Source organism: Apteryx mantelli, chromosome 16 (assembly GCF_036417845.1).
Source record: "Apteryx mantelli isolate bAptMan1 chromosome 16, bAptMan1.hap1, whole genome shotgun sequence".
In the NCBI taxonomy this organism is placed as follows: domain Eukaryota; kingdom Metazoa; phylum Chordata; class Aves; order Apterygiformes; family Apterygidae; genus Apteryx; species Apteryx mantelli.
The window spans coordinates 17,456,661-17,483,199 of NC_089993.1; the positions used below are offsets into that span (position 1 = coordinate 17,456,661).

At 41.5% G+C, this 26,539-nt stretch overlaps 1 protein-coding gene across 3 annotated transcripts; it reads left to right on the forward strand.

Annotated features, from left to right (window-relative positions):
- Nucleotides 1-2,896: 2,896 nt before the first annotated feature.
- WIPI2 (WD repeat domain, phosphoinositide interacting 2) lies at nucleotides 2,897-26,539 on the forward strand. 3 transcript variants are annotated; one of them, XM_067306454.1, is made up of 12 exons: nucleotides 2,903-3,107; nucleotides 11,515-11,597; nucleotides 16,271-16,440; nucleotides 18,011-18,107; nucleotides 18,740-18,837; nucleotides 19,291-19,383; nucleotides 20,201-20,271; nucleotides 21,413-21,520; nucleotides 22,296-22,460; nucleotides 23,444-23,551; nucleotides 24,885-24,982; nucleotides 25,838-26,539. In XM_067306454.1, the coding sequence occupies exons 1-12, from the start codon at nucleotides 3,034-3,036 to the stop codon at nucleotides 25,948-25,950; spliced, it is 1,278 nt and encodes a 425-aa protein (XP_067162555.1). In that variant the 5' UTR covers nucleotides 2,903-3,033; the 3' UTR covers nucleotides 25,951-26,539. The 3 variants fall into 3 exon arrangements, with proteins under 3 accessions (XP_067162556.1, XP_067162555.1, XP_067162554.1); XM_067306453.1 differs by having other exon boundaries at nucleotides 2,906-3,107; nucleotides 24,885-25,015; XM_067306455.1 differs by lacking the exons at nucleotides 24,885-24,982; nucleotides 25,838-26,539 and adding an exon at nucleotides 23,678-23,968 and having other exon boundaries at nucleotides 2,897-3,107.

Sequence of the window (26,539 nt, forward strand, 5' to 3'; positions counted from 1 at the left end):
CGGCTTGCTTTCCTTGCCTCCCCCATCGCTGGCTGCCTCCCTCCTTCTTGCAAAGGTCTGAATAATTGCTAATTATATTGAGGAGATATTGGAGATATTCCAAGATTCAGGAGCAGGACAACTGTCCCCCTGCACTCATATGCAGTGGCATTTTTTTTAATATCACCAAAACAGGGGCTCTTGCACGGAGTTTTGCTTTGGAGGAGGAATGGGCCACAAAGCCAGCGCAGAGCTGCTCACTCTCCAAAACAAGCTGGGTCCCAAAATACGCAGGAGCCGCATAGCTGGAGACCCCTCTGGGGACCTCTGGTCAGCCAACATGCCACCCGAAAGCTCCCTAGGACCTTCTGGCACACAACAGCACCCGTTCAAGCTCCTTATTTCTCAGTTCCTTCTCACCACCCCTCCAGGCTGAACACCCCGAGCAGCCTGGCGGGACACCCGTCCCCGGCTCGGAGTCCCCGTCCCCCGACTGCGGGCACGACCGTCTGTGCCATGGGGCAGCCGTGCTGCTGGCGCTTTGCTTTCCTGGCAGCGCCCGCTGCAATCACGTTTCCCCACCGAGGGGGGGTTCCTGCACATTAAGCTGATGGAGGCAGCAGGAAGGAGAAGACTCACGCTGAAAATCTGCCGTCTCTTACCGGGAAAAACCCTCCTCCTGGGAGAAGAGACTTTGCGCGGATGCAAGGCGTTAGGGGAGGCACTGATGAGTCCGCAGGGGCAGCTATAGGTGCGCTAGCGGAGGGGCACGGGGAAGGCTTGGAGAAGCCCTGGGGTCTCCGGTGAGGCTGGAACTGGGCGTCCCGCTGGGGCAGGGTGGGCGCAGGGCAGGGGAGCAGGTCGGGGCAGGGGGCCGGCGCGTCCCCGTGCTGCCAGATGGATTTTGCGGGCGATCCGTCCCAGTGGCTCCATCATTCCCCACTTGCGAGTGTCACTCACAGACCAGACCGGACAAGCTAGCCCGAGGAGGGGGAATACCAACGTCCCCCGCTCTCCCTGCAGGAAAGCACTGCACGGTTCACTTCCTGGAGATTAATTCTTTTCAGGAACACGCGCTTGGTTTTGATCCAGTTTCCAGGCTTTCCAAGTTCAGTTGTGACTCTTGGCTGCATTTTATTTCATCTCATAAAAAGCCTCTCCCTGAATCTCCCAGCCCACAAGTCTCCTCGCTTTGAAATTTCCCCCTGGTACTGCCTGCCTGTCCTCGCAGCTGGGGAATGCTCATAATCCCCAAAGGCAGGTGCACCCTTGGGCACGATAAGGCCATTGGCAATTGCACGTCGTTGCGAGCTTTGCGAAACGCGGCGTGCGTAACGCCGGCACAGCAGAGCCTCCTCTCCTGCCCGCGGAGCCTCCGGAGGCGTTGCCCTAGCAAAAGAAATAAAACCCAAGCGCTAGCAGTTAGACAGAGATTTGTGGTCGCAGTAACAAAAGCCCAGATGGGGAAAAAATCTGTCCCTTGCCGTGAATAACTTTGCCCACAAGAATTTATGGCACTCTCTAGCACCCTTGGCATATGCCAGCCTACACCCAGCTGCAATCTGTTTCCAGGCCTGCGCGCCAGAAGACGGGAATTTGAGGAGTCCGGGCGCAGCGTGGGGGGCTGCCACATCTGCTAAGCCTTGGTGACCTCCCGTGGTACGAAGCAGAACTGCAAAGACACCGGCAGCATGGAAACGTGCAATAAAAAAATGACGGCTGGGCTCAGAGCTGGAGACCCTGGGGACGTCTCTGCCGCCTGCTCGTTGGGCGGCCTGGAGCACGTCGCTTTGCGCCCCGTGCTTGGGCTTCTCCGTCCGCGAACGACGCTCGTGCATTTGGCTGCGCGCTCTGAGGTTTCTCGCTTCAGTCTCTGCAAAATGCCTTGATTCCCTGGGATATTAGGGTGAGAAAAGGGGCAAAAAGAGACAAAGGTAATACAATAGTTGAGCGGCGTTCCCGTCTCACCCGCTTGCCGGGTGCGCTGTCCCGCCCGGCACGTGGAGACCAGCCGGGCCCTGCCTCCTCTCCCTCGGACATGGGGACACGGAGCCGCTGCCAGCACCTGCTCCGGATGGGACCAGCCACCCAAAGCTGCCGTGAATATTGCCGCCTCCCTGCCTGCTGCAAGCACCACCGCGCTGGTGGCACGGAAAGGGAGCAGGGAATTGCTGCAGCCGGGCAGTCCGACAGGGAGGCAGGATGGAAGCAGCTTCCTGGAGCAGAAGGGAGCTGGGAGCAGCGGGGTGGCACGGGGGGTCCTTGGGACGGTCCCGATCAGAAGCGTTACTGCCTGCACAGCAGAGCAGGTCTCTCCCCTGAACTAAGCAGGGGATAAGAGTCTGGGAAGCTGGAGCTGGCAGGGAAAAGTATGTTAAATGACGGCTCCAGCCACCGAAACCTGGGGAGAGGGTGAGCTTGCAGCAGAGGAGATCAGGCTGGGTTTCCGCCAGACACAAGGTCCGTGCACCAGGGATGAATGGAGGGAGAGCACCGTGCACAGGGGGAAATTAAGAGCATCGGGGACGGGCGTTGGCCACACAACGCCGACAGCGACGCCTTAGCAATTCCCTTGCAACGTCCTTCCCCCTGGCACGGAGTGCGTCGCCCTTAGTGCCGCCGCGGTCTCCCATCCAGCGGCCGACCGCGGAGGAGCCCGCTTAGCTTTGCGACGCCGCTACGCCCCTTCTCCAACCAGGTTCGGCGCCACCACCTGGGCGCATGCGCAACTTCTCCCCGCCGCCCGCCCGCCTTCCCCGCCCCGGGGCAGGCGCGTGCGCGGCGGCAGTACGGTGGCCCAGAGGCGGGCCGGCGGCGGGCCGCGCCGAAGGGCGCCTGCGCGGCGGCGGGGGCTGCTGGGGAGGGGCGGGACGGCGCAGGCGCGGGGCCGCGCCGCGCCGCTGCCCGGAGCGTAAACAAGGCGCTGGCGCGGGCATGAGGAGGCCGCCGGTGCGCGGCGGGGGCCGGAGCCGCCGGGGCTGAGCCGCGCCGCCTGCTGCGGGCGTCCCCCCGCCGGACGGGGGTGGCGAGGGCCGCCGCGCCGTCGCCGCCGCCATGAACTTGGCCAGTCAGAGCGGCGAAGCCGGCAACGGCCAGCTGCTTTTCGCCAACTTCAACCAGGACAACACGTAAGGGGGCGGCGCCCGGGCCCGCCGCGCCGCGGCCTGGGGAGGCTTGGTTAAGGGGGGGGCTGGGAGGGCTCGGCCGTTGGGGGGGGCGCTGGAGGGGGCTCGGCCTTTGGGGGGGGCGTGACGGGGGACACGCGAGAAGCCTGTGTGGTTCCCCCCTCCCCGCTGGCTCCGTCCCCCTCCCGTTGTAGGGGATCCCCCTCCTCTCCCCTCAGTGCCCCGGAGTGGGGCCGGGGTCTGTGTCATCCCTGCGGCCAGGAGGGATGACACCCCCCCCACCCCCAGGTTACCCGTGGAGCTGCGGGGTGCGAGAGCCGCTCCCCTAAGGAGGCACAGCAGAACGGAGCTAATGGTTGCTGGAGCTGTGGTTTACAGCACGTTGCCTTCCTCCCTCCCCCAGGCTGTCCCCCCAGGGAGCTTATCCTTCTTCTTGCGCTTGTGAAATATCGCTCCCTCTTCTCCTGAAAGCAGGAGAGATGATTGCTTTTGCTTCTTGATGATGCTCAGATCTTTAGAACAGGCTGAGATAATATGAGGGCCCAAGTCTTCCTGGAGTTGCTGAGGCTTAGCGTACAGCTTGTTGCAGCTGTCTTTTCATATAGCTTTTTTTATTTTCACCTGCTGTCTGTGGGGAAGCAGTATGCCGTAGACTTAGAGGTATTTTTATGAGCATATGCTTCTCTTGGGTTTTGAATCTTTCCAAAGAGTCTCTTTGTATAGAGAGGAATATAGTCCTTGAAATCGTACTTGCTTCCATAGCTTGTTTCAATTCTAGAAAGAGTCAGATGGTCCATGCTATGCATCTTACAAAACACTCGACTGTTGCAGTATATTTAGATTATAGCATATTACTTTTTATATGGGATATTTTAGAGCAATATTTCCTATTTAAGAGGTGCTAATAGTAGGAACTGGATTAATCAAGATTCTTTAAAGGAAGATGGGACTGTTTTAAATGCTTAAGAGGTGAGACTGGTGGGAATAACCTAAAGGAACTTGTACATGAGAAAGGAGGAGGAGTTTTGTTTTAGGAAGTGAGTAAGAGGAAATGATCTCAGACTGGGACCACAGAATGTAATCCACTTGTGGATTTGGGGTGGGGGTTCTAACAACTTATTTGTTAGTTTTATAAGCAATAGTAACTTGTTCTCACAATAGCTTTGACTTTCTTTTCAGCGTATATTGTAGTGTATGGAAATTGTGAAGGCAAGAAGATTGCTTGTGGTGACTGCTAAATTTGAGGAGAGAGGCCACATCTCTTGCATCACAGAAGGGAAAGCTGTATTTGCTTTTGTAGGTTATGTTGGGGATTCTGGGGTGAAAAGAACAAGTGGGGCTGAATAGACTTGAGACAGGAAACTTTAAAAGTATTTACTTATGATATATGACATGGGGAGAAATAGTCTTCTACACATGTGTAAGTAAATCATTATCTGTCTATTCTGTTGATTGGAGCTGAAGACTTTTGCAGCTGCTTTTCAGACTTTTTATTGAGTACCCTATAGAGCTCACTCTATCGTTGAATGTACACACCCATGTTGTGCTCAGATACCATCCATTTTTTACCCATTACTAGGTAAAACAAGTCATAATAACTGGGAAATCTGTCACCTCTGTCTGTTGGAATTTGTAAAGGCCATTGTATAACTGCTTGAAGTTAAACTGTGCTGCCCAGATTGATGATTTAAAGCTTTACTACTTCTGCTTGCTTAAAGCTAGTGCCTGTTTTCACTTGCTCCTTAGCTTTGTGGAAAACTGTATATAGTTAAATATCACCAAGCTGTCACAAGACAAGAATATATTTGTTTTGAACAAGACAGTTGTAGGCTTGACTTGAGAACTGACCTGAGACCGAAGGAAAAAGAAAGCAAATGTAGTATAAGCTTATCTCAGTCTTCTTTGGCTTGTACAACTTGAAATGTTCAGTTAGCTTAGTAGGGAGAATAGTTTTCTGATGCAATTTTATTTGAAAGGCTATTAGGAGAAATGTTTTTTCCTCAAGGAAGAGTGAAGTGTGATTCCTTTTGAACTCTTTTTATCAAAAGAGAAGAAAAGAAAAGGGGGGGGGAACATGGCTGACTTTTTTCTTTTTTTTTTCCTCTCTAATTCTCAATTGTGTATGCTACTTTCCACATTTTTTTCATAAATATGCAAAAAAACCCTTGAATTTTCATGTTATAGCTGCATTTTGCCTTCAACATTCTAACTTCCATTGTGTGAGTAGATTAAGGGTGTTTGTTTGTTTTAAATCCACCTTGAGAATGGCTGACAGGGAAATTTTTGTGATGATGCAACTATATTTTTATGCAATCCAGTTCTAGCCCATATATAGTCTTTGTAATTCAAAATCTTGGACTGCTAAGTCTTTCTCACCCTCCTGGCATCTTTTGGGTTTTCAGTTATGCATTATGGAAACTACATAATGAGAAAAAGGTGCCTGGTTGGGTTGTTTTTTTTTTTGGTCTCAAAATCATAAGAATATATAAAAGGTCATTCCCACTGAGAGAAATAGGATAAGTGGATGATGTGGAATAAGTATCCCTTCTTCCTGATAAAGTATCTTGAAAGAAATCTGTTCAAGAAAAGTGTGAAACAGTAAGTCTTAGAGACATCTTTGAGAGCAATTTCTTTCTAAAAACGCTTGTCCGGTGTGGGGTGACCTGAAAAAACAAGATGTATTCTAGTTCTTAAACTGAGTAGAATTTAACTGAGTTGTAGAAGTTGTTTAAAGTGAAGGTTTTCTGATTTTGTTGTTGTTTGTTTGTTTTTTCCTCCCACGCATGATCTGTCTCAGTTTCTCGTTTGAATAGAGAAATGAGAAGTCAACCATCTGGGTCTATTAGCATGTTATTATTAGATATCTAGAAAATCACAATTTGCCAGGTGGAAAGAGCTGAGAAGAACTCTTACTAGGAATGAATTACATTTTCCCATGCTGAGCCCCAGAAAGCGTACTTGTTTTCAACTTATATTACAAGTAAATAGAATCCTTTTTTCAAGACAGACAAGGTGAACAAATGCATGTTCTTTCAATCAACATGTGAAAGGCAAGCTTTATTTACATCTTCCTGATCAGTAGAACTCACGTAGTGTTTTAAGGTGTGCTCTTGAAAAGATCACTGACGGACAAAACTGAAAGCTAAACGACATGGGTGCTTTGCTGTTCCATTTAAAGCTTTCACTTTCAGCTTCAGCAAGGTGCTGGTCCCACTTATGTTCAAATGTGTCTTCCTTACCTAGCTAGTAGTCCCAATTGCCTTGTGTAAGGGAAAGGTGGTACTTGTTGCTGGAAAAAATAGGTCTTACTTAACTTTTTATTACTAAACCCTTTGTAAAGCTCAAATTACTGCATCCTCTAGGAAGGCGATGAACCTACAGTACTATTTTGTACTCTTGGGGAAGTTGATTTGTTGATAGCTGGAAGAATGCTTTCAACATACAAGTTGCTGTAAGTTTTCCTCAGTTGTTGCAGTTTCTCATGATAGAAGCCGGTATCTTCTTTATCTTTTATTTTTTCACACCTACCATTCTTTAAGGTTCATTCATGAATGCTGTATGTAGTGACATTAGCTTGTAATGACATAGATACTATTCCAAGAGACTTGTCTTTCCTCTTTATTCCATGTTGCCCAAAGCTTTATTTACTTTAGGATTTTGAATTATTGGCTGAGACTGGGACTCTGCTTGAAAAACACCTCATCTATAATGCAGCAGAAGCGGTTGGTTTGTGGGTTCCTCTTTGATTATGGTACATTCTTATTAAGTAAAATGTGGATAAGATCATTTTCAGAAGATGAGAATTTGCTTGTTTTGGACCTAGCCTTTCTCCCATGTGAATCAATCATTGCACAACTCAGCGTGACTGGCATTTTCTGATTAAGAGGCTGCAGATAAGTGAAGTAACTGATCAGAATTCAGGTATCTTGGCAAAACTGTGCAGAAGAAGCTTGTAGGTGATCTTGGTGCAAGTATATTCTAGCAGCTACAAATCTTTAGCTATATACATTTGGTAAAAAGTACCATTTTAAGCTAAGTGTTGTTTGTATTTATGTTGTCTGGGAGAACTATTATATTACACATTTACATTGTGGGTTTAAAAGCTCATATGAATTTCTGTGAAATGAGTTTAACTTTTTCATAAATGTAACCATGACCAGTTGTAATGGAAGTATTTAACTTTCTAACCAAAGTATAATTCTAAGATCTCAAGGTTTACATATAGATATAAAATAGGTAAAACTTTTAAGCTTTAAATTGTTACACAAATATTTCTGGAGAAATACCATTGAAAAAACCTGAAGATTCACTTAAATGGCCTTCAGGGTCTACTTAAGAAAAAAGCAACCTACTTGTGAAATTGCACAAGTTAGCAGATTTTAGAGAGGTTCTCATTGCTGTTTTTTTAAAAACAAGTGACAGTACTTGGAAACAGTCACTGCAGTTTTCAAAACACACTCCTGACTAAAGTACAACATAAAACCTTGAGTTTGGACTTCTAATGAAAACACTGATATGTCTTATTGACAACATCCTCTGCAGTCTCTACTCTCATTTTTTTGTGTGGAACTACATGAGACAACTATCAGTCCATATATCTGTTCTTTCTGATTTAACTCTGCCCTTTCTTGCCCCAATAAATCAGTTTGATTCTATGTTGTGAGCAAAAAGTTTATACAGCTAAAGCTTTATAGCGTGCTTCATGTCTGAAGTTGTATTATAATTCCCTTGCCATGTGATGCTTGGGTTTCTGTATTACAGCATCGTTTTTACTTTTCTTGTACACCTGCTTGTGGTAAAAGAAACTAGGTGAGCTGAGCATTCACTTCTCTGCCTTCATTTCTCCTAGGTTCAGGTGTCATTCATGGTGATTCCTGACAGGATCAGGACAGGAAAGATCTTTATTCCAAGGAGGGTTTAAGACTAAAGGAAAAATAGAGGAAAGAGACATCACTTAGCTCTTAAGAGTAGTGATGTTTACTTGAATTATGAACTTTCTGTAGTGCAAAACTATTGCTGCCTGTTAAGTGATGGAAATTCTGGCCTCCTTTTGCTGTAGCAGATTTAAATTTGTGGGGGTTTGGGGTTTTGTTTGGTTGGGGTTTTTTTGTTTTTGTTTGTTTTTGTTTTCTTTTTTAATGTAAGACCAATGGAAAAATCTCCTATAGGTTTTTGGAGCACTGCTGGTAAGTGTTGAACATACCAGAGTTTCTGTATTTGGCTCGTGCCTTAATAGAAAGGTCAAGAATGTTTGTATTTTAGACATGTCTGCAAGATGTTATAACTTTGGTTTCACCACATGTTTGGGAGAGAGGAAAATAAAGCAAAGTTAGCTTTTTAAACAGTTTTTTTCTTATGACATTTCATTGTTTGGTTTTTTTCCTTCCCTCTTCATCATAAGCCTTTGCTCACTAAGTGTTTTTTCTCTAGAAGTTTACATTGGTTTTGAAATGGGATGGAGTGTTAGTTTAATGAGACTGTATCATTATGAAAGTAGGTTTAATTAACCAGTTAAAATAGTAATGGCTTCTCAAGTCGTGTCTATACTGCAGCTGCAGTTGATTTTAATCTTTGAAAGGGTTACCCTTAGAATCTTTCTGATTAAAGTCCTTTATGATATGGAAAGGAAAAACTGGTTTTCTTCCTTTTGGTGTTTATATTAAAGAAACAAAAGAAAACCTGTACCAGTTTCTACCTCATCTGAAAAAACTTGTTTTGAAATAGCCACAGAGATTGAATCAGCTCATTTCTCACTCTAGGTGAGTATACTTCACAGTGAATGTCAGCATCTTGAAATGAGTGTGTGAAATATCTCAAAACACGATTTACTTGATGCGGTTAACTTTATTTATGACAGCTTCTCTTAAAAATGCTCTCAAGATTTATATAGCCTTGGATCAGACTACAGTATTGTCTTTGAAAAAAGTGAGTAAATACAGCTTCGTAAATCATGGATATATTGGTAATTTTGTATGGAGTAGACAACTGATGGTGAAATAGCTCAAAATCTACAATATAAGGAGCTTGTAATAGAGGCTACACATAATAGGGCTAAAACCACATGTGTATAGCATAATGTTAGAAGGAAAAACATTAGGTTTTTTTAGATATTGATTTTATTTTCAATTTCAGTCTCTCATCAGCATCTGAAAATTGGTGGTAATAAAGCCTAATGCCCACACTGTAAAAGGAGCTTCTGTTAAACTTCAGTTTCTTCTTGTTGGCCACTGTCTGTCTGAGCGATAGCTGAATGGAATATTGATCTTATTTCTTCCCATACGGTTGCACATTTTTAGGAGGTGAGGTAATTTTGTCTAGATGCTTAGACATCATTGTGGGATTTGGACATTTAAATAGCTATCAGGTGTCTTAAGGGCTTAAGTGTAATATCAGTGTGAGGGAAGATGAGGAATTTAAATCATTATGATTATGGCAGTATAACTTAGCCTAGTGGGTTCTCTTATTACATATACAAAACTTTTTTCCAATTGTCTAATTTGAGAGCACTTTAAAAAAAAAAAAAACCTGCAAAACCAAAAATGGTATTTTTGAACAAAATTGGTTAGTTCTGCTGTTATGCTTGTATACTGGAACAAGTTTAATTGTGCTGACACAGCTTGTGGAACTTTCCTGCATAAGCAAATGTTTTCTGACTTTCTCCTCACCTTGATGCAGAAAGAAAAAATAAAAATCTGTTGCAGTGGATGGGGAGAGCAGTTCTGTGGCTTTTTCTTCTTGCCTATTATCCTGCCTAATGATTTTTGTTATCATGTATACCGCTTGCTTTAGCAATTCCTTGTTTAAAGCTCAGTTAAATGAAGTATGGGTGGTCAGTAGGACAAGAAAAATGGGGATTGCTTTCTGATTCCAAGGATACTGTCACTAGAAGAGTGATACAGCAATATTGTGTATTTAAAGCTATAAATACAGTACAGGAATTAATTTAGCTATTTGTTAGTGTATTACTAGGCAATGTGGAATCCTCCATGAGGAAATCGCCCTATGTCTTTTGTAGAATGTTTGTATTGCAAGGAGCCTTGTGACTGCTTATTTTTAACTCGGTTGAGTGCTTGTTTACCTTTGAAGTGACAGTTTTAATGTCATTCTACATTCAGCTTTCTTTCGAGGGAAGCAGTAGATGATCTAAGAAGAGCTAACTCATGACTTTTTTGAATTAGGTTCGTGTGTTTCACAGAATTTGGATTTTCACTGAGTTGTCCAAAAACTTGTTGAGAACGATGCTAAAGAGCTTTTGGCGACTCATCAGATACAGTATGTTGAGCTTATCAATTTTGTCTAAAGTAAAATTAAATTTAGTGGTTTTACGGTGACTTAGAGTAGCAATGGAATTTGTTTTTCACAGTTGCTTCTCTGTCTTTAAGCCTGATATGCTTATTTAATGTCATAGTTATTGACTCTGGAGAGGCTTATTCTTCCTGCTTAGATGGTGCATATTTTGAGCATTTAAATCTTCTTAAGTATGGTTTCTTAACCAAACTCTGCCAGTTGTATTTCTTCTAGAAGAGAAGGTCATAGTGTAATACAGCTGTTCACTTTATAGCTTGGAACTTTAATTTCAGAGAGCCATGTTAGTAACAGTTCTTAGTCTTCTGAGGCCCTCGAAGTTTTTTTTTAAAAAAAAAAAAAAAAGGCTCGCTTCTGGAGCCAGGAGAGGGAATATGGAAAGAGCAAGAAATCTAGGAATCTGCATTATATTCTAAATGCAGAACTGATAGTGCATCTGGATTATAGTGACTCATCTTACTGAGTTCAGGAGGGTAGTGTGGCAGAGTGACTGACCGGGTTTGGTTTGAGCCTTGTACTGCATGACTTGACAGTTCAGTGTATCAAAATACAGCTTATTGGAAGCTAATGATTTATTTTAAGATTGAGACCTAACTATGTTCTTAGGACATGCTTGAATGTCATCAGATAAAAACAGAGGAAAATTAGAGTTGGCAGTCTTTAATTCCTTTTTATTTATTTTTTTTAACTTCAAAATTATTTGGGGGTGGGTGGGGAAGGCTGCAATGTGAAATCCTCTGACAAGCCCAGTTTAAAAGGAGTTTCTTGTAGGTCATCTTTCATGGTGAGGTAATGATGTAATTGGTTTGCATTACATTACTCAAGTCATCTTTCAGTTTCAGTCCATATGGAATGGTAGGGAGAAACTGCCGATAAGAATTGGGTGGTAGGCTTAAATTAAGCTGTGAACTCTCATGTCTGAAGACATGAAATAAGATTCCACACTTGGGGCAACTCTGAAGCTATTTGGCCTTTTTTTTTTTTTTTTCTTGCTGTTCCTCCTGGGCTACCCCCAACGAGAGTTTTAGAACAGGGTAGGAATCTGTCCAAGGGTAATTCATAGCAGATTTTATTTCTGTTTCTGACTGGCTTGTTTCTTTTCCAGGTCCCTTGCTGTTGGCAGTAAATCAGGCTACAAATTCTTCTCTCTTTCTTCTGTGGACAAATTAGAGCAAATCTATGAATGCAGTGAGTATCTATTTCTTTCTTCTCCCCCCCCCCCCTTTTTTTCAATTCCATCAGCTGACGTAATTCAGGAAGAATAAGACATGTTTCATTTTTTCACAGGTTGTTTGAGAGTCACATGAGAGGAACCTTAAGTTTCTGATGAAATTTCACACAAATACAAAACAATTAATTGCTGGCAGGGTAAAATTACATATCAGTGTTATATATTTAAAATCAGGAGGCATGCTGTGAAATCTGGTATTAGCCATGAGAAGGACTATTTGCTTTTGTAATTTTATGGCCCGTAGTCAGGTTAGCAACTGAGTACAACAAAATTCAATGGGCCAGGAGAGTGTTTTGGGTCTTTAGCCTGACTTTTGGGGCAGGCAACCACTGATATACCTTTATTTATCAGAAAACCTGAAGCCTTGGTTATTAACTTTGTTTAATTTTTATTCTACTTCTTGCTGTTAGAAAAATGGTTTTGAGCATGATAGCTGAAGGCTTTCTCGTCCAAAAGGGGGATAATCTAAATTCCAGTAACTCTTCCATTACTGATCACAATTGAATAGGATATGAAATGAAAAGGGGGGGAGGCTCAGGGGAGAAGTGTTACCCCCTGTTTTGCCAGGAGTTCATCCTCTTCCCTTTTTTGAGATGCTAATAAACAAATTATGAATGCTATGCATGAGTATCCTTGCTTTCCTATAAACTCTGTGTGAACAGATAGTACCGGTGACTATGATGCCAGGGTTTGTAGTAGGATCCTAATGTATCATGCTACAAAAGAGTTGCCTTCAGACTCCATTCCCTGAGTGACCTGACCTTGTGGCATCTTAAGTTTGAAAATGGTGTGATTCATCACCTGTTACCCATGGTGACAGCCTGATTCTGTATACAGTACAGTCAATGGAGAGAAGTAATTATGAAGTTCAAATTAGGCACCTGTGGTCAGCTTAACTTAGGTGTTGCAGCTAGATCTGTCCATTTGAGTCATGGTCTGGTTCTACTGGTTAGTGAAGGTACTTGACTTCTGTAGTATCTTAGGCACTTATAGTATCTGGCCTGATATGACCCTAAAAGACTTCAATGAAGATGGTTCCCATTGTATGAGACGCTGAATAGACATACTGAGAGAAACTGAACTTTGCAGAGCTGTTTCTTCTAAGGTAGTCCTTGAAAGAAGAAGTACAGATTAGATAAAGTGCCATGCTCAAAATCTTGTGGCAAACTGTTGAAGTAGCTGGGATTAAATTTAGATCTGCTGATTCCAGTCCTGTGTTGGAATTGTTCTAGGCTGCCTTTATTAGCTTAACTTCTTTCACATTAGAAGTTTTCTTCCATGAGCATTAGGACTATATGTGTAGAGCACAGAAGGCAAGAGAACTTTTAGTAGAAAATGGATAGTTTGAGCTGTGTAAGGCATCCTGACTTTACCTATGCTCATAGGACATGCAATTTCTGCAGCAGATCTGAAAACTTGGATTTTTTTTTTTTCTGCGTAATTACTTGTTAAATAATTTTGAGTCTTGGGGTTGAAAACGATGCCTGTTTAAAGCTGTAGCCTTGATGTGGAGGTAGAGAACTTCCTGCCTGTTGGGTACCTCAATCCATGAAGGAAAGGTATTTTGAGGCTTTCTCTTCTCTCTCCCCAACCCAATTTAGTTGGTAAGTGGTTCTAAAAACTTCATGTTGTTTTGGGCGAGGACTTTTTCAGGACTGTGTAGGTGTTTAAAGTAAACTGATATATACACTGTAGCTGTCTTGTGTTTGACAGCATGACTGGAAAGGATGGGAGGCTTCTCTGTCTGCTCTCATCACTGTGACTGTAAAAATTGCCCAACTCCCTGCTCAGTTGATCCCCCTATAGAAATAAGTATTATAGTGGAGGGTGCTTCAAGGCATAACGAATGCTTATAGCCTGCTTTGTTCTTGGATTAAAAATTGAATAAAAGCACAGCTGATCATTATCTATCTGGTTCTAACCAGCCCTTGTCTGTGATGCTGCATGCTTTTGTTTATAAAGCTGTAATCTTGTTACGTATTTGCTTGTTCTCCCCTTGCTGATACTTAAATCACGTTACAGTTCTGCTCTTTGTTCTGACTGTATTTTCAATCTGAGGTTTTTAGTAATCCTCACTTGTACAGTGTAAGGAATAGTATACAAATAGAAAAAACAAAAAACAAAAAACTGTGATTAACTACATTACTGTAGGACTTAACTAGTGCTTCTAAAAATATGGTTAATTCAGGTCAGCTGGACATAAGATGTGCAGTATAGCCTGGCACTTGAATGATTTCTCATTGAAAGCATACATGACTTGGCAGCTATGAAGAGATTATATCCCTTACTCGTTCCTGTTATGGGAAGACAAAGGAACAGAGATGCATCCCTTATTTTTTAAGGTGAACTTGATTAAAAGCTTTTTCCTTAAAAATACCATCTGTATTGTAATATAGCAAGTCTTTTCTTGCCAGACTGAAGAAATTTCTCTAGTTTTTAAGGCTCTTCTCTGAAAGTTTTTCTTCATGCTTCTGTGGCTGCTTAATTCTTAACAGTGCTCTTCCCTGCATGCCTTCTCTGCTGGTTAACTTGCATCAGTGCAGTGCAGTACAACACTTTTTTTCATCTAAATTTCTGCTGCTGTTTCTGCTCTGAAATATCTGTTCTCCTGCCAGCCCTGGGAGAGTTAAAGAAAATCCCAGCAGCTGTACCACAGTTGTTCCTGAATGGGGAAAGAAGCTGACTTCCCCCTCCCCAGGAAGAGGGAGCAGTCAGACTGCGTTTTGGTCTCTTTATGCTGGTCTTCTAACTCTTGTGAAATTATGAAGGGCTCCAGGGGTAGATGGAAATCCGATAAAAGATTATTAAATATTTTACAATGTAGGTTATGTTACCAGACTGGTTCAAGGAACGTGGACCTGTGCCTCTTTTCATGTGGTGTTTGTGGCATCAAGAAAATGGAGAACAACTTGAAAACAAAATTACTGCTAAAATGCACTATCCCACTTGCAGAAATGAGGAAACTGCATTTTCAAAGTCTCTCTGGAAAAATATTATATTGATAGAATATTTGGAGAAAAGTCAATTCTGTTGCACAGAATACTGAAACAGCTTAGTATTAACCAGCTCCTTTTCCTTAAGGAGGCTGTTTTTGCATGCTGTCTCTCTCGGAAGAGCTTACAGAATTTAAATGTTTTCAATTTTTTTCTGAAATAACTGCCCAGAGTAATCACTTTAAAACCAGGTATGTTACACAGCCATGGCGTTGTCATATGCTGGGACTGTAGGACGGATAACACTTTTTCAGGAAATTTCTGTCTTTGGTAATGAGAACATGTTAGTAGTTTGATGTATCTGTTGGCCAAAACAAAAGCCTTCAGAAATAACTGTCAGTATTCCTGTTTGGAAAGTATTAAGCATTGTGCTAATCCAAATACTGGTTTCTGAAAAGTTTGACTGCTATAATGGACCAAGGCCAAAGGCTCAAATAGCTTGTCTTGGTTCTACTCTGTAATGGAATGGCAGATATAGCAGGTAGCTCTAGAGATCTAGTAAAACTCTCTTCTGCTTCCTTCTGATGTTTAACAGCTTTCTTCATTCTGCTTTGGTATCAAATGCATCTGTGCAGCTAGCTTTGCTAGAAACTGCCATTTATCTAGCAAGGGAATAGGCTTTCTGTTTTCTTTGATTACCTCAGTGCTCAAAATGCCCCCATACTCTTCTGAACGGTGTTCCTCTTGACTATTTAAAAACTGCTCTGAAGAGTATGTCCAGACAGCTTTCCGAGGGAAGCCTCAGGAAGGGAGGGGGAAACAAGTGCCAGGATAACTGATGATGGGCCTTGGACTCCTACCACCTTGGTCTCATACCGGACTATAATCAGATGCTCTGGGAAGCAATTCTTTGCTGGAGAGCCTGGACTCCACTCCCTCCTGCCGTTTTGCCCAAACTCTGAATAGTGACTCTGTGTTCCTCCTTTGCCTCCAGTGTTTTTATGGTAGAATGCATGAAAAAATAAAGCTGCTTTGTGGCTACGCATACATGCTGTGCTTCAGTGATTCCTATTCAAAGTGTTTTTAGGAACTATTAGGTAAAAGTGTGTTTAAAATACATATATGTGTGTGTATATATGTGTATATATATACACACGCACATGTATATATACACATACCTACTGATCAGTGGCTGAAGCAGCCTTAGCAAATGAGTTGACCAGCTTTTTTGAATACAGTAATCTTTCTTCATGGATCCATGTGCAGAAATGCTATGTTGTTTGTCACCAAAAATCCTCTCATGCACTGCATCACAGAAATCTAGGCAAGTGTAGATTTTTTTGGCAGGGTATATGAAGAGATAATCAGAAGGTTGTAAGATTCTGGAATTTGATAACTTGGTATATTACATCATTTTGCAACTTTTTTGTTTGGATCAATGGAAAAAAATAGTAGACAGTGTTCTGAAGCATAAACTGGCATGATGTCTGAAAAAGGCCCTTGTAAATCAGCATTCACTGTGTAGCTTTTTTGCTTTAAAAACCCATCCTGCATCCTTCCTTCACTTAGTGACCTGTTGCACCAGAATGTTTGTTTTCTTAGGAAATAACTGTCTAAGAAAATATTGTCTGTTAATGTGCATCATCATCTTCCTGAAATCTCCCTCTATCTTTTCCCCCCTTATTGTGGTGCCTCAGCTGACACAGAAGATGTGTGCATTGTGGAGAGACTGTTCTCCAGTAGTCTGGTGGCCATAGTTAGCCTTAAAGCTCCACGCAAGCTGAAAGTTTGTCACTTTAAGAAGGGGACTGAGATTTGCAACTACAGTTACTCCAACACCATCTTGGCTGTGAAACTCAATAGACAGGTGAGTAGTAATTTTGACTGGGTGAAAACAAGGGGAGGGATTGTAGGTCTTACTCTGGCACTCTCTCTGCCTACTCCCCCCTGCCCTTGGTGACAGAGTTGCTATTTGAAATTTTTACTTTTCCAGTTATAGCTTGGAAAGGTGTATAGACACTTGATGTGATTTCACACATATGAAATGGTCAGGTATTAATATTCACATGAAGAGTATCCCATGGCATCTTCCTAAAAAGCAGATAGGAAACTCCTGTGTGATTCTTTAATACTTTTTATATGAGACACTAAAATTTCAAAGTTTTTAGTATGGCCCTCAGATACGTACCCGAACCTAATTTAGGCAAAGCTGCTTGATCTGTTCTTTCACAGTGTAAACATTGTTCATTGTGTCTTGATCTGGGGACATGGGGATTAGCATCATATATCTCATTGAGGAAGTGGGTTTCAAACTTCCGTAAAATCGTATGGCATCTGAGTAAGTATATTAGGTTAAGCATTTTTTGTTCTGTATTTATGTCTTTCCTTAGAAAGAAAGTCCTGAGTAACCTGGTCTGACCTCGTAGCTGACCCTGTTTTGAGCAGGAGGTTGGGCCAGAGACCTCCTGAAAGTCCCTTCCAACCTGAATCATCCTATGGTCCTAAATGTAAAAACTAAGTGAAACAGACCATTCCTGTTTAGGCTTAAAATTTGAGTTGTTATACATTCACTTTTGTAATATTTTTTTAAATACAGTTTTACTGAATACTTAAGAAAGTGGTATCACTGAACTAGTAAAGTTTTCGTACTTTGATATAGTACTAAATCATCAGTAGCCTCTGCTGCAGATACAGGCTTCTCTGTATTCAACTAGATCATTCAAAGTGCGAAAATGGCCTCTGAAGGAAGAGATCCTCTTTTTCATTCTCCACCTGCAGCGAGGTTTGAGAAGATGAGATTCCTATTTAAAATCACAAGGGGCATAGTGGCCAGTTAGATTTCTGGCATAGTGAGGTAGTGTAAAATGGGTGAATGTCTTGTTAGTCATCTAGATGTAGTCTAACAAAACACAAATGAGATGCTGAACTTAATCCAAGTTTAAAAAAAAAAAGTCCTTCACAAAGGTTAAAGAATATGAGAAGGCATTAGGCTCTGTAACTAATTTAAAAAAGGTATGTCTTGTGTATTTTTCTATTTAGCCAAAGCAGAAAATTATGTCCTTTTGGGGGTAAAAATACATGAGGGCAGGTGTAGAATTACAATGAAATCACTTTAAATGAAGGTTTCTGGTTTGCTGATTTAAACTAGTGATATAAATCATTTTCATTTAAATCAATTTGCACTAGCTTGGTTGAGAGGAGTCAAGTGCACTGGTCAGTTCAAGTGACCGAGTGTAGTACTGTGGTGTTGAAGCCTTGTCAAGAGGTGTATCTTGTGTATCTTCTATCAGAGTCTTATTTCTTCCCATCAGGTGGGTACAACCTTTTCTCTATTGGAAGGTACCTATTGCATTTTTGGGCACAATTTTTTTAGGATTGATAACTTCATATAAACCCTGTTTTTTATACCAGCATTTCATCTTCTTTCCCTTGTCTAGAGGCTGATAGTATGTTTGGAAGAGTCTCTTTATATACACAACATACGAGACATGAAGGTATTACATACAATCAGGGAGACACCTCCCAATCCTGCAGGTAAATATTTTGTTAGACCCTAACATAACTCTGAAAAAAGTGTATTCTGTGTCTGTTCATGACTCTGTGTTTCCTAGAGGGAACTAAAGCATCGTTAATTCCATTTTCAAATTGAAGTGACAAGTACACAAGTGTTGTTGTAAAGTCTGCCCATTCAGTCCAGGTGAGATTTTTAGGAACAAATGGCAAATTCTGCCCATGCCTTGAGCTGTATCTTCCTGGTATCCTTGTTTCCTAGAATGGATGTATCAAAATCTTAGTTCAGAAAGGAGAAGTAGGGGAATACAAACTAGATATTGCCTGAATTTGTTACTGTTAAAAGCATATGTTAGGTTAGTGCTTCCAGAGTCATGGTGAGCTTGGGAAATTCTACCTCGTCATCAATTATTGTAGTTTTTAGTGTTTTTATACAGTTCTTTGTACTTCCTATTAAACTTCATTAGTCTTTATAGTCAAGTGTTGGATGTGTTGCAGGTTGACCCTGAGATTGCTTGTCCTTTTTCCTGTTTCCCTCAATACCTTGTGAGGATGACCTGAATTGATATTTGCAATATTCAAACATATAGAATCAGAAGCTCTGCTACATAAGTTTTGGAATTTGCCTCTTTTATTCAATTTTTTTATCCCTCTAGGACTGTGCGCGTTATCAATAAACAATGACAACTGCTACCTGGCTTACCCAGGGAGTGCAACTATTGGAGAAGTACAGGTCTTTGACACCATCAATCTGGTATGGGTCTTTATGAATACTGTTTCCGCTTTTAAAGATGCAGTTTTTGGAAATGATTTAACCTTCTCAGAGAAGAATTACTAGACGCTCAGGTTAGCTCCCCCTACTACAATTTGCAGTATCTGTTATAGCTGGACTTCACAGAAAGTTGGCAAAGAAAAGAAAGACATTAATATTTGATGAGTGGAGTTAGGCATATAGGTAGAGAAATACAGTAACTTGTATTTGAATTTTATTTTTAAATAGCCGCCTTCTGCACATTGGTATTCATGCCTCAGTGATAATTTTTATACTGTTGTTTTACCAGTTACTGAGACAAATATTGAAGCTGTTGCCCACAGAATAAGACCTAATTTGCCTTAAATGCTCTTGTACATAGAGGATTAAGCTGTGAACATGTAGCTCTTAATCTGTGCTGTACTAAGGTTCTATTCTATTGATTCACTCCTGCAGAGAGCTGCTAATATGATCCCAGCTCATGACAGTCCCTTGGCTGCTTTGGCGTTTGACGCAAGTGGTACTAAACTTGCCACTGCATCAGAAAAGGTAAGGTGGCTTTTTATGGACTTATCTACAGTGATCAAAATGAAATTTGTTTCAAAGCAATTTAAGTAAGTTTAAAAAGGCACTATAACTGTACAAGTGCCAAAAAGGAAGACTTACAGTTATAATGACAAATCTAAGAACTGTTAATGATATTTGACATGATTTTCATGCTGTGAAATGTTGGGTAATAAGGTTATTTAAATAAATACATTTTAATCTGGCTGTAATCAGGGCAATTCTCTAAGCGTTCCTGCCATTAGTGCAGGATATGTATTAGATATTAGTTGTCTTATTTTGATGCTGTCTTCCTAATGAAAACATGACAGTTAAAGTCAGAGAGAAGCATCTTTCCTATCTTTAACACACGATGACAAATTATTGTCTCTTTGAACTGTATAAACTAGAAAATGTGAGGCCTCTCCTGTTTGGATAATATGCTTAGAATCTAGAGATGTAACATGCTTTCGCCTGATAAAAGCAGAAATATGTCCAGGTGATTGTACTAGTGGGTAGTGTGATTGTTTTCATGATTAAATATGATCAAAGAAGGGGCTGTGCTTGATGCTGAGCTTGTTCTTACATTAGTAGCTTTCACCTCTCATTTCTCTGCTCTTCAAATACATCCTAGGAATAAGGTCCATAAATATTTTATGTTAATGTGTGGTGTACGTCAACTGTGGTAAGTTTATAGCAAAATGGGTTATTGCTTGTGATTCCACTGTTCACCAGTGCTAAGGCACAATGCAGGTACTTGAAATGAAAAAATCACCCTGAAAACCTCCATTTTTTTTTTTTTTTTTTTTTTTTTTCTTTACAGGGGACAGTGATCAGAGTATTTTCCATTCCAGAGGGACAGAAACTCTTTGAATTCCGAAGGGGAGTGAAGAGGTAAAGTTCAAATAACTAGCTAAGGCTCATTCCTTGCAGTAGATCTTCAGTATGTTCCACAGTTGAGTTGACATCCTGGGGGGTTGGGGGGTGTTTTTGTTTTTTTGTTTGTTTGTTTTGCCTTCTTTCATTTTCTTTGGCCCCTACCTGTATGCTTATAACATTTTCAGATTGAATGCTTTCCAATTTCCCTCCCTCAGACTTGTCTATCTTACAAATCAATCCATTCAGAATTGTACTTACTCTTGCCTTTTAAAAATGTATTGGTGAGGGCACTTGTTTAACATGAGTCACCTTTTGTAAGGTATATAGTATTCCTATGGCTTGGCATATGGCTGCCATGTTTTCTGAATAGTTATTTCAAAATAACTGATTCCTGTATTTGGTTTCCATGGTGCAACTTCTCTTGAGACCCTTATGCTAGTTTCCTTAAGACCACTGGAGGTTCATTTGGGATAGATTCCAGTTCCATAACAAAATGGGGGTGTGAAACAGAGGCAGTACAGCTCATGTTTTCGCTCTCTTCTAAATCTTGCTAGCACTGTGATCATTGGACATCACTGTGACGTGATACTGTAGCTTATGATAGTAGTAACTGTAGTTTTTCTGGATTCTATGCGGAGGTAAGTCTGGGTTCAGACTTACTAATTGATCCCATATCTAATATATGTCAGAGTTGAAAGTCATTAATGGGGATTTTGCTCTTGAAGTGCCTTAAGACAGTATCAGTGAGTAGGAAGGCTTACTGTAGAAATGTTATCTTTCTGATTTGCAAAGCAGTGATGATTGAGAAAGCTGCTTAATTATACAGATCCTTCAGATGCTTTGGCTTAATTGTGAGTGACCTGCAGTCTCTGATATGAGGGGGGAAAAAAAGCAAGTGATTCTGCCATGCTGCCAGAGTTCTTCCCTGCTCTCACATTGCAGCTTATGTGAACATTGTAGAACTCCTTAGTGGTGAATGTGCAGAGAGACTCCTGCCTAACAATGTGGAGAATTAATACTCCCATTTAAGCATCATGAGATACTTAACAGTACCTTTCTTCTTACACCAGTTGATGCCACGTTTGAATGTCAATACTAATGCCTCAATGTTTTGGGGGGTTGGGTTTTTTGTTTCTTTTTTTTTTTTTTCCCCTAGGTGTGTGAGCATCTGTTCATTGGCTTTCAGCATGGATGGCATGTTTCTGTCTGCATCCAGTAACACAGAGACAGTGCATATCTTCAAACTTGAGACTGTGAAAGAAAAGTAGGTTTCAAAGGTGCTTTAGATTATTCGAGAAAGGCTTTTAAATTGATTATACTTGACAGGATGTGTTCTCCAAAGTATGGACAGACTTCTTTTGAACACTTCTTGAAAATTAAGGACATAGCAAGTCTATTATGAATCAGCTGCTGCTGAGCTGCACGCTGTTCTAGTGAATAGAAGAGGTGTTTCTACCAAAGGGAAATTGGATGTCCTTGGCAGAGGAATGTGAGGCAGTTAAATGTTTTCAGTTTGTGTTTTGCCTCTTCACGCATTGATATGGGAAGAACTGCCTCAACAATACCTTCCAGCTGCCTATAGGAAATTTAAAAGGCGACAAGTTGTTAAATGTTCTTATTTAGGATTTGAGGAGATATTCTTATTTATAATTTCTGTGGAAGGTGTTGGGGACAATGATTTGGTTGGTGATAAGCAGATGAATTAAAAACTTGTTGATAAGGTGTAGTACTTCCCAATGGATCCTGCTCGTATGTAATGAACCTTATGAAATGCAGTTTTATAAACAGAAGTATCAGTTTATTGTAAACATTCTTCAGGAACAGGCTGAGGGTATTGTAAGGCACATATGTGCCGTTAGCATAGATGGAGTATATCAGACTTCTCAATGGTATTAGTTATTTCTGAAGAGAAACTAAATAACTGCTTAACATCTTCAGAAATAAAGGTTTCAAAGTGCTTACACCTCTGTCTCTACAACGTGAGCCAAAGTCAGAGTCTCTTCTCTCCTCCCTCCCCCTTGCCTTTTTCTGCACTGTAGACCTCAGGAAGAGCCTACAACCTGGACAGGTTACTTTGGAAAAGTGCTCATGGCCTCAACAAGCTATCTGCCCTCTCAAGTCACAGAAATGTTCAACCAGGGTAGAGCCTTTGCTACGGTCCGCCTGCCGTTCTGTGGACACAAAAACATCTGTGCACTTGCTACGTGAGTAAAGAAATTGAAACTGCATTTGTCAGCTACTGGGCTGCCACTATTGAGCTAGGGAAATGCTGACATTGTAGGATGTACCTCATCTCCACCAAAGCGGGTAATAGGCAGAGCATTGGTTCATCTGTAATTATTTCAAGGCCTCTTTCTGTTGAAGAGCTATGTGAAAGTGCTAATCTCACAGTCTGGGGAGGAGCATAATTTTGAATGTGCAATAGGCTATTTCTAAGCGTTGTTTAAAGATGATGATGTCTTCTAATTTTGAAAGAAGGGTTTTGAGAACACACCCGTGGGCTTATGGCACTTACTTTAGAGATACACGGAGTAGTATGGTATTTTATGTTGCTAAATTGCAGAATCTGTTAACTCTCTGTTAAAGAAGTCTTTGAAAGCAATTTCATATTATTCTTGTCTCTAAAATAACAGCTAATGTCATAGCATTCATTTAAAGTTAATTATGATATCTAAATGTAGTCTTTATTCTGTCTTCGCCAAAGGCAGGGCCTGTTCGGCACAGCTACCAAAGCAATAAGCTGAGCAGTAGAAACTTATTTTGTGGGGGGTTTTATAGTTTTATGCTAAATGACTTAATGTTTGTACTTTCTCTTCTCGGATCTCAAGGCACAGTTTAAGCAATAATTAAGCCTTGTAACATTTATGAAATAAGTAAATACTTCATGTTACAATATTGGCCTGCAGCGTTGCACAAAGCTGATAACAGGATAGTAACTTCTGAATTTGTTTTATTGTGTTATGTATGAGTTGACTGATTCCTATGGGCATCCCGTTAGCCCCACAGAGTGGTTATGCCTTACTCCTTTGCACACAGTTCCTTCCTAGGTGCTCTGTCTGTGTATTCCTTATCTAGAAGTGACAATATGGAAAATACTGGCTTAAAATCACAGAGGGAGGAGGGAGGCTCTTTGCTGATATGAAGCCTATATTCTTCATTTCTATTGCTCTCCCATAAACCCTTCTAGAATTCAGAAGATCCCTCGTTTATTGGTGGGGGCTGCTGATGGGTATCTCTACATGTACAACCTAGACCCCCAAGAAGGAGGAGAGTGCACACTAATGAAGCAGCACAAGTAAGTTCATGTGAGCTGAGGACCACTGCATTTCTTTACAAAATCCAGTTGGTTCTTAAATTTATTACCTTGTTGCCAAAGTCTAACCTAGAACAGCTCATTTCTTTAAACTACTTTTTTTTTCAGACCTGTGACATGAATGAGTAACTTCAGAATCCCCTGCATTTTTCTTCCTAGTATCTACTACACTAAGCACCACCCTACCAGCAGAAACTTAACACTGTCTGATTGCAGTGAAGAGTCAATCATTATTAGCCGTATGCTCCTATTTCCTCTTACTTGGCAGTTTAAGTTCAGTTACTTTGACAAGAATTTGAAACATCTGACGCACCATCCACTTCATCAATAAATGAAGTGGTGACAGAGAGGAGAAAGAGACATTATTTTGATTTTACACAGAGGAGTCTAACCTATGGAATTACCTGTATTCTCTCTCTACAGGTATCTTTATTAAATTCCCTTGCTCATATAAGACCAGCCAAACTATGTATTTGGTAGCAGTACTGTAGAAAGGTTCAGGGAAATATAACAAGGCCTTGTTATTTTTCTAAGGTCTGTAGGGAGCAGACAGGGTAATATGATTGGATTACGTTTATGATCAATCATAGAATTAAAGCCAGTAACTCATGCTGATGATTCAGGTTTGCAAGTTCTGTCAACTGTGTAATATTGGTCAAGAATGGATCTTTTAGAAAACTTTTATCTGAACACTTCAAGGCTTGACCTGTGCTTTCATTTGCAGATGAAGTGATGTCTGTTTAGAGTGAAGCTTTTATCAAGTTCTTAATCTCTGAAATGGTCTAATACCTTCACTAGAAGGGTTTTCAGTATATGTGAAGCAACCAGCTCTGTTGTGGACAGAGCTCAAGAGACAATCTGTAATAGTGCTGATTGGATTGTGGGGTTTGGGGGGGGGGGTTTTGCTTGCTTGCTTTTTTGTTTTTTTGTGGGGTTTTTTTGCACTTTTTTTTTACGTGCAGTCTGAGTCATTTTTTTCCCTAGCATCAGCTGCTAGGATTTAGATCCTGATACCATGCCCCAGAGGTAAATGCATGGTTGATGTGTCTTCAGTGTTAAATATGAAATATAGTCAAAGATGCCTTCTTGACAGTCCTCTGGAATGGTGTGATACTTCTGTCATAGTGCAAGTGATATGTAGTACAGGGGGTGGGAAAAGGTGCCAGGCCTTCCTGAAGGGACAAAGTTTCTCATGTTACATGTGTACATGTATTATTCTTGCATGTCTAATGAGATGTTCTTGTGTAGCTGTTAGCTAAAGCTCTGTTGCGCCCAGGTAGATCACCTCTCCAGCTAACCTCTCTCTGCTTGGTAGGCTTGATGGCAGTATGGAGCCAGCCAACGAAATTTTAGAGTCTGCATCCCATGACCGACCATTGGTAGCACAGACGTACAGTGCTGCTGTGACTAAAGGTACATATGTGCCTTCCTCACCCACAAGGCATGGTAAGGAGAAGGCTGGAAATGGGGCGGAGAGCACCTCTGCATATTGTTTTGTTCTAGATGGCTGCTTGAGCTCTTCTGTTTCAACACTGAGCTTTTCATAACTATCAATGTGATGTGAAGCATTGGTGAGCAGTAGGAAAAGAGCATCTGTCAAGTACAGTTGCCTCATCTAGATGGATCAGTGATCTTTGCTACCTCCTAGGTAGAACTTTGTCTTGGATTGTGGTTGGTTACTGCAATGTTTGCAGTATTTGCCAGATGTTATTTGAGGTGCCTAACACAAAATTACTTCATACAAGAGTTCCGCACCTGGACCTTGTGGAAAGCATCTGAACTACAGCCCTTATTTTACCAGGGCTGTGGTAAGTGCTCCCACAGTTCCTCTGTAGAAATGGTGACCCTTTACCATGATTCACTGTTTTGTTAAATTGAGCAGATGAGAATTTGGTTAATGCTGGAGTTTCTCAAGTGAATGGAGCCTGCGCATACAGAGTTACCATCTCTGTACGGCACTCAAGTCACAGCTTCAACTGCAGAGGAAGCATAGTCTGCACATGCAGCATCAGTGCTGCAGTTGCAGCTGTTGTAGTTCACGGGTGGGAGTAGAAAAACAGCACGCTTTCTGCACACACGGAGTTCTGAAGTTTGGTCAGAAACTGCTCTTGGCTTGGAGGGGCATGGTTCATGACGAAGGCAAACGTAGGATGGCAATGAAGCCGTTTCAAGTAACGTCTGGTACTTCAGCTTGAATCGGTCACTTCTGTGGATCCAAGCTTCAGTTTGTGCTGCTGATCCCTCAGCTACTTACTCTTTTCTCTGCAGCCTATACAGATGACCTGGGTGCTGTGGGTGGAGCTTGCCTGGAAGATGAAACCAACTCACTTAGATTGGATGAAGACAGTGAACATCCCCCCATGATTCTTCGGACGGACTGAACTTTGACCTGTGAACTCACTCCTGAAGCAGAGAACACTGGCTTGATGTTTCTTGAGGAATCTCGTGTTATGCTGCTATGAACTTTGACATGAGCTGGGAGAGAGGATGACAGACTCTTTACGTTTTAAAAGTCGTAGCTGTAGTTCTAATTCTATACCATTGGAAAAATATATGATTTTCAATTCAGTGGCTTTTAATCTTGCTTATCTATTTTAGCTGTGTTTTTTGTTGCCAAAACCTGCTGTGTGTGCAGCCCTCGGAGCCTACTAGCTTTGCATGCGTTCATGTGCCAAGCGAGCATAGGAGAGGGAGAGAAAGAAAGAGAAGCCACTTTATAACAGACTCAAGTTTGTATTTTTTTTATATATGTATATAATATTTAGCTTATATAAGGAAGGAGTAGAGAAGTGGTTCTGGAAGCTGAGACTAGTTCTGCACTGACAAAGGTCCAAATGGTTTCCTGTGCATGGGCTTGCAGGCATACCTAGTGACTGACATGCAACCTTTCAAATGCAGTGGCCTGTTTTTTGGGGTTTTCCCTCCCCTTTCCTGGACCATTTTGTTAATTAAAATTCCTTCTGAATGTTG

Coding starts and splice junctions, on each gene's coding strand:
- WIPI2 (XM_067306453.1), top strand. CDS start 3,034: ATGAACTTGGCCAGTCAGAGCGGCGAAGCCGGCAACGGCCAGCTGCTT. Junction 18,108..18,739: donor GACACCTCCCAATCCTGCAG/GTAAATATTTTG, acceptor TTATCCCTCTAG/GACTGTGCGCGTTATCAATA. Junction 25,016..25,837: donor TTCCTCACCCACAAGGCATG/GTAAGGAGAAGG, acceptor TTTTCTCTGCAG/CCTATACAGATGACCTGGGT.